This window comes from Ailuropoda melanoleuca, chromosome X, assembly GCF_002007445.2.
Source record: "Ailuropoda melanoleuca isolate Jingjing chromosome X, ASM200744v2, whole genome shotgun sequence".
NCBI classification, from domain to species: Eukaryota; Metazoa; Chordata; class Mammalia; order Carnivora; family Ursidae; genus Ailuropoda; species Ailuropoda melanoleuca.
Window position 1 is genome coordinate 12,573,835 of NC_048238.1, and position 13,769 is coordinate 12,587,603.

The 13,769-nt window shown below is 44.0% G+C and overlaps 1 protein-coding gene across 1 annotated transcript in view; it reads left to right on the forward strand.

The window, feature by feature from the left end:
• Positions 1-1,664: 1,664 nt before the first annotated feature.
• Positions 1,665-13,769, forward strand: part of CA5B (carbonic anhydrase 5B) — a 53,664-nt gene continuing 41,559 nt past the window's right edge. The window contains exons 1-2 of the mRNA XM_034649891.1: positions 1,665-1,848; positions 3,392-3,541. Coding sequence (XP_034505782.1) covers positions 1,665-1,848; positions 3,392-3,541 — 334 coding nt within the window. The remainder of the gene's footprint in view (positions 1,849-3,391; positions 3,542-13,769) is intronic.

Below are 13,769 nucleotides of genomic sequence, written 5' to 3' on the forward strand. Positions count from 1 at the left end.
ATATATATATATATATATATATTTATTTATTTATTTATTTACACACACACACACAGATTGATGTTAAGAATTGGCTCAAATGGGGGCGCCTGGGTGGCACAGCGGTTAAGTGTCTGCCCCTTCGGCTCAGGGCGTGATCCCGGCGTTATGGGATCGAGCCCCACATCAGGCTCCTCTGCTGTGAGCCTGCTTCTTCCTCTCCCACTCCCCCTGCTTGTGTTCCCTCTCTCTCTGGCTGTCTCTATCTCTGTCAAATAAATAAATAAAATCTTTAAAAAAAAAAAAAAAAGAATTGGCTCAAATGACAATGGAGTTGTTAAGTCCAAAATCTGCAGTAAGCTTGCAGGCTGGGACTCAGGGTAGAGTTGAGTTGAGTCCAAACAGTTGGCTGGCAGAATTCGTCTGGAGGAGGTCAGATCTTTGTTCTGTTAAAGCTTTCAAATGATTGGGTGGGGCTCACCCACAATATGGAGAACAATCTGGTTTACTCAAAGTCCACCAATTCAAATGTTAAATCAGATCCAAAAAAAAAAAAATCACCTTAATAGTAACATCTTGAATAATGAAGACAGAATATCTAAACATTATGGCCCAACCAAGTTGACATATAAAGTTATCCATTACACCTTGTCTCACCAAATTGTTTGTCTCTCCCACGATCCTCTGTTATTGCTCAAAATCTTTCATTCTCCCCAGAGTTTCTTGCCCTGGAAGGAAAAACAACTCATTGCTTCTATCATCAAGAAAGCCTTGCTATGATAAAAAAAAAAGTCATCTAACTGAACACTGTGTTTGATGACTTACCAGATTTACATTCCAGTTCAAGCTTCTTATCTCAGCGTGAACCAGTAACTAGCAGTTCCTGGGCTGGTACTTGAGGAACACCGCCATTTTTCATTTCTAGTCTACTTCCTGGTATATAAATGAGCAGTTATGGAGGTATTCAATAAGCAGGAACTGAAGAGATGAAGGAATCAATGAACCTTAAACATCACTTATTCACCAAAATTTATGGAACCCCAACCAGTGTGCCAGTACTGTGTTAAGTGCTGGGAATACAAAGTTGAACAATCTGGTCAAAGTCCCTGCTCTTAGGGAATTTACATTGTAGTAAACAACCAACCAACAGACAATCTAATATACAAACCAGAAAATACATAAGTGGTGAGACACCCCATGGCGGAAAATGAAAGGGACAATGTAATAAGAGATAGAGGGGTGGGGCTGCTACTTAAAAGTGTGTTTTGTGGACCATCAGGTTTGCATCTCCTGAGAGATTACAAAATGCAGAATCTCAGGTCCCACTCCAGAATCACTGAGTCAGAGTATGCATTATAACGATCTCCAGGTGCTCCCTGTGTTCAGTGCAAATGGAGAGGCTCTGGATACAATTTCAGCTATGGTTGTCAGGAAAGACAGCTCTAAAGAGACAACATTTTAGCTGAGAACTGAATGATGAGAAAAACCTGATCATGTAAATGTAGGCAACAAGTGGTCCAAACAATGGGAACAACAAGGGAAATGTTCCAAGATGGGAATGAACAGGGGAGACTAGTGTGGGTGGGACAGATTGAGAGAGGATCACTTGAACTCTTCTGCTGAATATTTATCAAAAGCCCTATAATGAGAATTGTTGACTTGCTGTAACTACACAAAAGTTCTACATGGACCTCTATTTCTGCAAAGCGGAGTTACCAGATAGGTTTTGCACGAAGCCACGCATCCATCCTGCACCCGTGATAGACATTGTTAATCAGTCACAGAACTTTTTCCTTCTGAGCCTAGACAAAGATACAAAGCTCAACACAGTTATTCAGGCAGCCACCACAGATAGCTCAAAGTTGACATGTGAGTTGAAACCCATTTGCCATCCTAGGGAAAGATTACGAAAATGCTACCCTGGAGGGCCTATGTGCTTGGATGAACAGAAAAGTTTTGGTGGTTCATAGAATTGATTTAATGCACTGTGTTTTGTGATTGTGTCAACAGCTTACAGAGAGGGGACCTGTGTTTAACTCCTCACGACACTTATTTCCCACTTAGCTCACCACATCATCTATATGAAAAAACAGGATTTTTCTCAGGACAGAAATTCAAGAAAAACCGTGTTTCTAAAACAAAACAACACTAAACTAAAACTACAAGATTGATTTTTATCTTAACACTAGAAGACCTTAAAATGATTGCTATTTCCTCTTTTCTAATGCTATTGAAAAGCTTAGGGGGCAAATCTTTGTCCCAACTTAAACAACTGTTCTGGATCTGGTGGCCTGCATACTTAAATGCTGATCTTAGCATTGACTACTTTATTCTCCTTACTTTAAGTTCGCCTTTCCCTGGCTCCTTCAGCTATTGGTTGTATTCAGTAATGTCAATATTTTCGTAAGCTGCCTCAAATTGTTTGTGGAAGAAGGTGAGGTAGAACTCACTATAAAAATCAGCTCAGTNGACCTCTATTTCTGCAAAGCGGAGTTACCAGATAGGTTTTGCACGAAGCCACGCATCCATCCTGCACCCGTGATAGACATTGTTAATCAGTCACAGAACTTTTTCCTTCTGAGCCTAGACAAAGATACAAAGCTCAACACAGTTATTCAGGCAGCCACCACAGATAGCTCAAAGTTGACATGTGAGTTGAAACCCATTTGCCATCCTAGGGAAAGATTACGAAAATGCTACCCTGGAGGGCCTATGTGCTTGGATGAACAGAAAAGTTTTGGTGGTTCATAGAATTGATTTAATGCACTGTGTTTTGTGATTGTGTCAACAGCTTACAGAGAGGGGACCTGTGTTTAACTCCTCACGACACTTATTTCCCACTTAGCTCACCACATCATCTATATGAAAAAACAGGATTTTTCTCAGGACAGAAATTCAAGAAAAACCGTGTTTCTAAAACAAAACAACACTAAACTAAAACTACAAGATTGATTTTTATCTTAACACTAGAAGACCTTAAAATGATTGCTATTTCCTCTTTTCTAATGCTATTGAAAAGCTTAGGGGGCAAATCTTTGTCCCAACTTAAACAACTGTTCTGGATCTGGTGGCCTGCATACTTAAATGCTGATCTTAGCATTGACTACTTTATTCTCCTTACTTTAAGTTCCCCTTTCCCTGGCTCCTTCAGCTATTGGTTGTATTCAGTAATGTCAGTATTTTCGTAAGCTGCCTCAAATTGTTTGTGGAAGAAGGTGAGGTAGAACTCACTATAAAAATCAGCTCAGTAAATTACTCAGGCTGTATTTGGACCAATTTCTGTGTGTCCATTTTTCAGGCAAAAATGACTGACAGTTGAAACATTTTATAAATGAGGAAGGGTTCTCAGGGTCAGAATGAGCTTAATACCAGTGTTCTGTTAAACTTGTTCTTTTCTCTGTGTTCTTTGTAGTGCAACATTTTGAATATTCCCACTATCTTCAAGCCAGAAACGGAATGGAGGGTGGGAAGAAAAGAGAAAAGAGATTTGTAGTGCAACATTTTGAATATTCCCACTATCTTCAAGCCAGAAACGGAATGGAGGGTGGGAAGAAAAGAGAAAGTAACTAAATATGCTATCACAAAATCTGTATTGTTGGCATATGAAAAAATAAATGTAGCAAATCTTACTGCTGGGAGCAAAGAAATGTTATCTTTCTACACATGTGAAAAGGCTAAGAGAATATATAGTGTAAAGAAATATACTAAGTCCTATAAAGGTGACTTCCTATGTTTGGTACCGAAACATATTCCTACTAATCAAATCAAGAAGACCTGTGCTTACCAAATCCTTTTCTACCTATCAGCCCCTTGCCACACCTTCTCTAACTTTCTCATCATTTCTTGTTGGGACAACTTCAGACTGTAAGCTCCTGGAGGCTTATCTTCTTTGTTAGGGGAGCATGTACTCAAAAAATAGGATTTGAATGAATGAATCAGAGATTTCTGCACAGAGGTAGAAAAGCTGATAACCTTCTCCTGTGGACCCAGAGTTTTAAGTGGAGAGAGGAAGGCTAGCAGAATGATCTTAGGGCACCCACAGGGCTTGCAACTAGAGTTTCAGTCTCAGTGTGGTCGTGTCTCCACAGGCCCTAGACAGCCAGAGCTCACTGGATGCCTAAGTAAGGTCCTCTGGAGGAGCTATCAGGAAATACAAGAGTTCTGTTTACCCCACTCATCTGTCTTGCACTTAAGGTTGGCTGAGGGACAGGATCATTGGTCCATAGTTCTGGTTTAGAGGATGTGAAAACTGGCTGGAAGAAGCAATTCCAAATTCGAGTTCATATGTGAAAACTGCCTCCAAGAAACTCGGGTAAAGTGGACATGAAAATAACAGGAAGGAACACGATTGTGTGACTCGTCCAATATTTGCATTTCCTTACTGAGCGACCTGCTCTCAGTACATTCAGTCTTGATGTTTAGAAATGGGAGAAACCTGAGCCAAGTCATTCTCTAGACGAGGCTCTTAAGCCTGCGGTCTGATTTCACCCGACAAAATGTCGCCAGCGCTCAGTTCCCAGACCCGGGAGGGTTTCTCTAGAGACAAGGGGCGCCGCCCACGCGACCTCGAATCCCTGTGGCCAAATCCCGCCTGGTAGGAGGGAACGCTAGGGGTTTGGCCCTGCAGGAGGAGCCGGGCCACAGCAGAGCGCAGGGGCGTAACCAATGTGGAGGGCGGGGCCCAGGCGGAGCTCAGGGGCGTGGCCCGGGCGAGGGGGCGTGGCTGTGACGGGAGGGGAGAGGCCAGGCCGCGGACCCCCGACAGCTTGGCTTGGAGGGGCGTAGCCGAGGCCGCACGTAAGGACGTGAGGGGGCGTGGTCCCGGCCGCAAGGGGAGAGGCTTAGAGGGGGCGTGGCCTGGGCTGTGGGGCGTGAAGACGGGGCGTGGCTATGATGGCTAAGCGCACTTGCCGCGGGTCCCACCGGGTTAGAGCTAGCCGCCGAGGTTCGTTCTCTGGAGAAACGCTAAGGTAAGGGCCGGTGGCCAACTGGAGTGAGGGCCACAGCGGGGGCAGGCCGACTCAGGAAGGGCTGGGACCCTCCTCACACACCCTTGCCCCGCCACCCCAGGTCTCAGAGCCCGGACAGCTGTTGGTCCTGCGAGTATTGCCGGGGTCCCGGTACGGCTTCGTCTTTTCCCCCCTGCAGCCCCCTCCTACTATGGGAGTCACCAACCAGATGGCAGCACCTCCTTTAGGGTTATTGCACTTGCCGGAAACAGCTGTCTGAGGGAATTGGGAGAGGGGCGTGAGGGCAGTTCCCTAGGAAGGAGTGTTGCCAGGGGCGGTTGGATGTGAATTAACTCAAAAAGTCCAGTCTCCTGTGAAATAGCTGTAGACAGGGGTAAGGGCTACAAAATCTGAGATTGCAGTTCCTGAAACCGAGGCTCAGCAAGCTGGGACTAACTTGGGTCTGGACTGTATTTCCCCCCCATCCGCCACCCGCTCCTATACCGGGGTCTGTGGACGGAGTCGGAGCCACCTCCAAGGCAGGGGATCAGCATCACAGCTGTGTCACGTGGACAAATCTGAGCCTCCTCCATTCTGCAATTACTTCTGGCCTTTTTGTTTTGTGCCCCGCCCCAGACTGAAGGAGAACCGCTGAAGTACAAACGGTTTTGATAGTTACGAGTCTTTGTGGCATTGTTAAATGCTACTACCTTAAGGCTGGTGGCAACCCCTTAATACTAATGTAAGTGCCCTCCCCTCCCCTGTATTTTCCCTGGGAAAGTTTGAGAAATACAAGAAGTTAATGTGCACATCTTAATTTGGTTAGAACTTGTTCTCTTCCAGCCACTGAAAACTAACTTGCTTTCTGCTTCTTCTTCGTCCTTTACTGCTAATCTGGCCATCTCCTCTCTGTTATTAAACACCTTGCTGGAATAGGGAGAGGAGTAGGCAGATTTCTCTCATGAGGGAAGCTGCTCCAGACCCTACCCCTTATCTGCCCCTGCACATCCCTCAGAGTGGTCACTGTTCATGGATATGTTGGAAATGGAAAATCTTTCAGTTATCTGGGGCCTTTCTCAGATAATTTTTATGGCAGAACCAGGACTGAAATTCACGGAAAGGCCAAGATCAGCAAGGGCACCATTCTCTGGGCCTATACACACCTTTCCTGTTCTCCCTGGAGCCAGTCGAAAGGTTGTGACCACTCACAGTTGGGACTCAATAAAGACTGAGTGAGTTGTGAGTGAATGAGTGAACTTGAATATTTTGGAAATCTGATGGGAGGAGGAAAATTCATTTCATCTCATTGGCAGCACTGGGGCACTTAGTTGCAGCACACAAAACAGTTCCTAGAAATGTATTTTGAAACCTCTGGCAACCCCAGATTGTGATCATGATCTTTTGGGAAGAAGTAGGTGAGAGGAAGAAGCTCAGCTTTCTCAGTGGGACAAGATAGCATAACCCCTGATTTACATTTCAGGATTTTTCAAAAGACTGGCTTCTTTGAACTCAGGAGGTGAGAAAACGAAGGGTCAGTCTGATGAGAATCAAGGAATCTTTTTCAATGTAATAGTAACTTTTAGTTACAGTACTTTTTTTTCTGTCTATTTTGTATATGTATAAATGGCTTAATCAGGCAGAGTTCAAACTACAGTTGACCCCTGAACAACACAGGGATTAGGGGTACCGACCTCCTGCCCAGTTGAAACTCTACTTATAACTTGATTCCCCAAAAACATAACTACTAATAGCCTACTGTCGGTCAAAAACCTTACCAATAACATAGTCAATTAACACCTATTTTATATATTATACGCATGGTATACTATATTCTTACAATAAAGGAAGCAAGAGTAAAGAAAATATGATTAGGAAAATCAGAGGGAAGAGAAAATATATTTATTCATTGGGGAAAAAAAAACCCCACATATAAATGGAGCTGTGTTGTTCAAGGGCCAGCATTACCTGTCATTTAATGAATACATAATTTATGAATGATTCTTTAAAGGCTTTTAGAATTTTTTCTTTTTTCACACATTTCTAAGTCTGCAGAACAGTGGATAAAGGACATGTTAGGAGGCGCCTGGGTGGCGCAGTCGTAAAGCATCTGCCTTCGGCTCAGGGCGTGATCCTGGCGTACCCGGACCGAGCCCCGCGTCAGGCTCCTCTGCTGGGAGCCTTCTTCTTCCTCTCCCACTCCCCCTGCTTGTGCTCCCTCTCTCGCTGGCTGTCTCTCTCTGTCTAATAAATAAATAAATCTTAAAAAAAAAAAAAAGGACATGTTAGTAAAAGCGGAGGACGTACATAAATAATTAGTGATAGCAAAGGCATATAGTACAAAAAACGTAGTACTCATGGGGCCCATCCAGGCTACAGCTCCATCTTAAAAGACAAACTTAAGTAAGGACAGATTTTCTGTGAAATCTGGTAAGGCATGCTAGTAGTTCATTGTTATGTATAACATATGGTAAACATTATTTGTGGTTTTATAAGCTTAGATTTTATGAGATCCATAGGTAAATTTAAATAACCACCCATCAATAAATTATAATTTTAATGTAACAGAGTGGATTGGCTTTGGGCTTTAGCATAAATAACCTCATGGATTGCTACAAGTATTGTAGCCTTGAATTAGCTACATTGAGTTTCTGTTTATTTGGATTTTCCTGGAACCTTCCTCACTGCTGACATTCCATGCTCTGTTCCCTCATTGATTGTCTTTGACTGCACTTTCTGTCTCCTGGCCTCCTTACTCCCATTTTGCCAGGCTCCCTCTATACACATGTTACTCCTGGGGGAAGGGGCGGGGATTTTCCTTCTCTTTCTAGCCTTGTGACCTCTCCTGATCACCAGAGCTGTCCTGCCAGCTCTCTTCTAGACTTTTCCTCTCACTGTTCCCTTGGACCTCAAACCCATAGGATTAGCAGGAAGACTGTCCTCTTTCCCTTCCCACCGGCTCCTTTTGCCAGCTTGTTTCTCTCTTCAGGCATTCATCCTCATTCTACCACCAGCATTATCCAGCCATAACATCATGAGGCCTTCTTCACCTTCTTCCCTTCTCTCTCCTCCAGTTGAGTGCCAAATCCTATGTTTTTTACCAAAATGGTAATCTCTTGAATACAAAGAACTTTGGTCCATCGCTACTGTCACTCTCTGGTTCAGTGCTTCATATTGTCTCACCTGGATTACTGGAATTTCATTTCAAACTCATATTGCCAAATCTGAACTACTGATGTCCCACCAAAACCTGTTCTGCACACTGTGGTCCTCATCTCAGTTCTTGGCAACTCCACCCTTCCAGTTGATTAGGCCAAGAATCTTCTAACCATCCTTGACTCCTTTCTCTCGCATCTTATGGGCAGTCTCTCCAAGATACAGCCAACGCCCAACCCGTTTTCACCACCTCCACTATGCCATCTTTTGTTCCAAGCCCCCAGATTATCCTGAATGATCTCCCTGCTGCTTTCTTGCTTCCTATTCCAGTTGATTCCCAGTAGGGAAGCCTGAATGATCTTTTAAAAATATACATCAGATGGTGTCCCTCCTATTCTTCCAAAACTCCATTGTGTCCTGATTTCGCTTAGAGCAGTGGTTTCCAATCAGAGGTGATTCCTCTTTTCCAATGCACATCTGCGGCATCTGGAGACATTTTTGGTTGTCACAGTTGGAGGAGGGTGCCACTGGCAACTAATGGGTGGAGGCCAGGGATGCTGCTCAACATCCCACATCATACAGGACACACCGCAAAGAGTTATCTGGTCAAATGTCAATCATGTCAAAGTTGAGAAACCCTGAGCAGGAGAAAAAACCTTTACAGTGGCCTAGAAATCTACATGATCTGGCATCCATGACCTCTCCACCTTCTCTCCTACTACCCTCCTCCTAGTGCACTCTATTCCTGCCATGCTGGCCTCCTTACTATCCCCTTGTATGTGCCAGACGCGCTCCCACTTCAGGGTCTTTGCACAGGCAATTCCCTCTTGCTGGAGGACCCTTCCTCCTGATAGCCCTGTTAGTAATTCCTTCATTTCCTTCAACCTTTTGCTCAAATCTCACCTTCTCAATAAGGCCTCCTTTGAGCAACTTATTTTAAATGCAACGCTCCTTTCCCAGTGACAATCCAACTTCACCTTATCCTGCTCTACTTTTCACTGAATATATATTAATTGTCTGTACAACTGACTTGTGTATTACACCACTGTTTATTGTCTGTCTCCCCCTACTAGAATGTAAGTTCCACAAGGGTAGGGACTTTGTTTTAGCCCCGCAATGGTCCTAGAATAGTGTGTGGCACTTAAAAGACGGTTTGGTTGATGTCCTGATGAATGAAAGGATAAAAGAGTGATGGATTGAATGAAGGATGGTTGAAGGAATCTCCTTGTCACTGACCTTCCCGGCTCCACTCTGCCCACTCCGTTCCATCCTGTGCTGTGCACATGGGGTCATCAGAAACCACCCTGTATATATGGAACAAGACCTGAGGGTCTTCCAGTCTCTTGTAAATTGATATTCTTCAAGTTAACCTCAAATCCCCATCTGGTCCTACCTTCCATTGCATCCCCTGGGCATCTGCATGGCCAGCGCCTTAACAAATATTCATAACAGACTTGGGATGATGGGAAGCTCAGATACGCTTGGCTTTGTTACAAAACAGGGTTTTTTGGTTTTTTTTTTTTTTTGTCTAAACACACAAAAATTTATCTTCAGAGTCTGTGTCCACTGCTGTGAGGTCAGCATCATTCTTAGACAGAGGTTCAGATTTCCATAGCACGACATGCAACCCCCCATTGGGTGGGTTTGTTTTTTTTAAGATTTTATTTATTTATTTGACAGAGAGAGACAGCCAGTGAGAGAGGGAACACAAGCAGGGGGAGTGGGAGAGGAAGAAGCAGGCTTATCGCGGAGAAGCCTGATGTGGGGCTCGATCCCATAACGCCAGGATCACGCCCTGAGCCGAAGGCAGACGCTTAATGACTGAGCCACCCAGGCGCCCCTGGGTGGGTTTTTTGAAAGAGGATGAAGGAGAGGGTGAGGTGATGTCAGGCCATCTGGAGCTTTTGTGTACTGCTAGCCCTAGAGAGTCGGTCTGGAAGTGGGCAGGAGACAGTTCCTCTGGGCTAGGTGTCATCAGCCTCCAGGCAGCATGACCACGGAGTGCAGGGCAGTCCCCAAAGGCGTGACCACAGCCCTGGCTGTCTGTGGAGCTAGACCAAGGATCAGTCCCCCAGACTTCTCTGGCACCATGCTAACATGCCTCAAATCCCCATAGAGCCCCATATGCAGGGACAAGTGCGTGCCCACTTGTCTGTTCAACTCCCTTGGCAGTTGGACATGGCCTCGGCTGTGTCTTATTACAACTTTCCCTTTGAAGGACAAACCAGCATATCCCGTCTTTTGAGTATATGTTGTACTTGTCACTGTCTTCCTGGGAATTACTAAGTCTCTTTTTCCATCTAGATTTTAAGCAAGAAAGAAGTCCTTTCCCACATCTTTGCCAACCTCCCTCTGATACTGGGATTATTGAATAAACCCAAGGTTCTGGCCATTTCAACCCTAACTATCCTCTCCAGCCTTGAGTCCTAAACACCCCCGCCTCCCCAAATGTCCTCCTAATCCCTGACATTACCCCTGTCTATCTCTCTACCTTTCTTCTCCTGTTAAAATTGTCTGTCTCCTCTGACACATGGTTTAGATGCTGCCCCCTCCTGACACTTAGAGCCTCTGCCCTCTGTGTTCTCACTGAATTAAGTCAGAGCTGTCATCACATCTGGCTTTGATTAAGAAGTATTTGTTTAATTATGCTAAATGCAATAAGCCAGACTCAGGGAGAATATTGTATGAGTCCACTTACATGAAGTATCCAGAGTAGGCAAATACCTAGAGACAGAAAGTAGAACAGAGGTTGCTGGGGGCTGGGGGGGTGGGGAGGAGTGGGGAATTTTTGTTGAATGGGTATGGAGTTTATGTTGGGGATGATGAAAAAGTTTGGGGTATAGATACTGGTGATGGTTACACAACATCATGAATGTATTTCATGCCGCCAAATTGTATGCTTGAAAAAGGTTAAAATGATAAATATTATGTGTATTTTACCATACTATAAAAAGGTGACTAAAAAAACCCAGGAAGTTTACTTGTTTAATAGTTTTTTAATAGATTGCAAGTTTGTGGGGATGGGGAGAAAACATGATTTTTTCGTCTTCACGCAATCCAGTGCTTTGCGTGAGATAATTACTCATTATTGCTTCAATTCAGGGATGGAAGTCAATGGAAAGAAGCACAGAATTCAGGCAAGGTTTCCCCATGCTTCTTAACAATTTTTAAAATTTCATGTTATTGTCAAATGGATTTTATGAGAGAACTGTGTGTAGTTGAAATTGTTTGATGTTATTATCTCAAAAGAAAACAAAAAACATGAAATTAAAAATCGTCCCAAACTGCTGTTTTCTTAGTGTTTGCATTTATAGCATGGGGAGCATTTTAGCAAACTCAATTTTAATAATAATAATTTTCATTTCTACAACACTTACCAGCTCTTACTGGGAGCTTTCTCAGCCCTTATACCATTTAAAGTCACAGAGTCAACCTCTTGTGCAGTGTTCCTGATCAAATGTTTCTCCTACTCCTGTGCTTCTGGATTTTTTCTTGCATAAAATGAAGGGTGTACACTAAGCCTCACTCTTAAATATTTCAGTTGGTATAATCCTTTTACTCTGCTGATCTGCAATTATAAACAATACATTTTCATGCTGCCCATAGTCTTACAAGTTAGAAAGAAGCATAAAGTTCTTGATGTGAGCTCTCCTCCAAGATCAGGGTGGAGAGATCCAGAGGGAAGTGAAATGTTTACATGAAGGGATAGGTAGGCACTGAGAAAGTATCAGGTTACTGGGCTTTTTGCTATGTTTTTAATTTTGGAAAATTGATACCTTTCATATTCTCTCCATAAATTATCACCAGAGGCTATTTCCTACAGATGATTTTTATGGAGAAGAAACTATAAATTAATTTGGAGATATTTTCCTATGGAAAATAATCATGGATAAGTTTCTAAGATGTCTGTCATTTGCTTCAAAGTCTCACAGAGAGGGGAAGTAGGAGGGTGGGTATAAATAAAACATGCTTGGCCACCAGCAGATAATTATTGAAATAAAGTGTTGGGTACATAGGTGGTTTTATTATAGTGTTTCCACTGTTTGTTCAAATTTGAAGCTTCCCAAAATAAAAAATTAAGGGAAAAAAGGAAATAGATTCTGAAATGAGGTAGCCAATGGTCTATTATTCCTTAAGCCTGTTCAGTTAATTCAGTTAATGAAGGTATTTGAAAACGAGGGACTTTTATTTGGCTCAAGGCACTATCAAGATAGTATCCTGAAAGTTTATTAGCAATCTGTATTTGAAATCCTGAGTCAGATTTTGCGTATCTTAAATAAGGTACATATTGACATACCCCTCAAAATGTGTATATGTACACACATAAAACTGAAGTGATTTTAACTTGGTTTGAGAATTTCTGGCATCTATTGGCAATGCAGGCATACTTTAGGTGTCACTGGTCTAAAGACCCTGGGTAAGGAGTTAGGCTTGAGGGTGAGGAGCCTCCATGGGATTGAGAACTTTTGACCAGTCCCCTTTAACGTGGTGATCGTGCATCTTTGCTCCCTGCATTCAGTGTGTTCATTGGCAAAGAAATGCACACAGCAGCGTGCATGGCACCAGGCTGAAAGGCTGGCTACTTGCCACACTTCACTTTGCAATACTTGTCCAGACACATGGGTTGTTGCTGCTTATAAAGGGTTCATCCCAGAGCCCTCATTTGTTCCTTTCCGGGCAGTAATAGGAAGTAACTGTGCTTCCTGCTTTCTACTGGACGCAGCTCAGGTATGATTTGTTGTTCTCTCCTTTTCCTTAGGTGTAGCCTGCTCTCTAGCTCACGTCTAGTGGGGTCAAGGGCAGCAGTACAAAGAAGAGCTCATTCACAGCCAATTAAAAGCAGTGAGGTACATGAAGAGAGGGAAGGGTGAAATGAGAACATTTGCCTCTTTGCTTAGCAGTGCTAGGGATCATAATTTCTCTTTCTGTGACTTTGGGCCCCTCTCCTCCCTGCCACCATTGCCAGACAGTGGAGTGGCCTCTGATAGGCCAAAGGCAGACTGAGGAGTCATGGATGGTTTCTCTTGCCGTATGATGTGCGTTTCAAGAGGCTCCAGGGGGGAGAAATGAATTGCACGCCTGGAAGGTGGAGGTCATGCCTTGTTCCGCTTTGCATCCCAGCGCCCAACGTGGTGCCGAACAAAGGAAATGACAATGAATGTTGAATTGTTTACTGGCAGAATTCCCATCCCTGTGAGACTAGCTTAGATTTGTCTTTGGGTATGGTCCTCCTTCGGATCCGGCAGAGCTTTGGGGCTCCTTCAGATCTTATAGGTAGAGCTTTGGGGCTCCTTCAGATCTTATAGTTAGGGTTACGAGGCCTNGCTTAGATTTGTCTTTGGGTATGGTCCTCCTTCAGATGGGGCAGAGCTTTGGGGCTCCTTCAGATCTTATAGGTAGGGTTACGAGGCCTTCCTCTTAAATGGCAAGCGTTTGAAAGTGTCTCAAAAGTATAAATAACGCCACAACTGGGTGGTGGCGGCATCTAGGAAAAGCTCTTCATGCTGTGCAAGAACATGCTGGCAATCACCTCACAGTTTGCGGTTCTTGAAACTGGGATCAACATCTCCATCACCAAGGGAGTGTGCCCAGGTCACCGAGCTGCCATCACAGGCCAGGCACTGTGTCCCTGAGAGATGCAGCTGTGACAGAGACAGACACGGTCCTTCCCGCCGCGGGCTTGGTTGC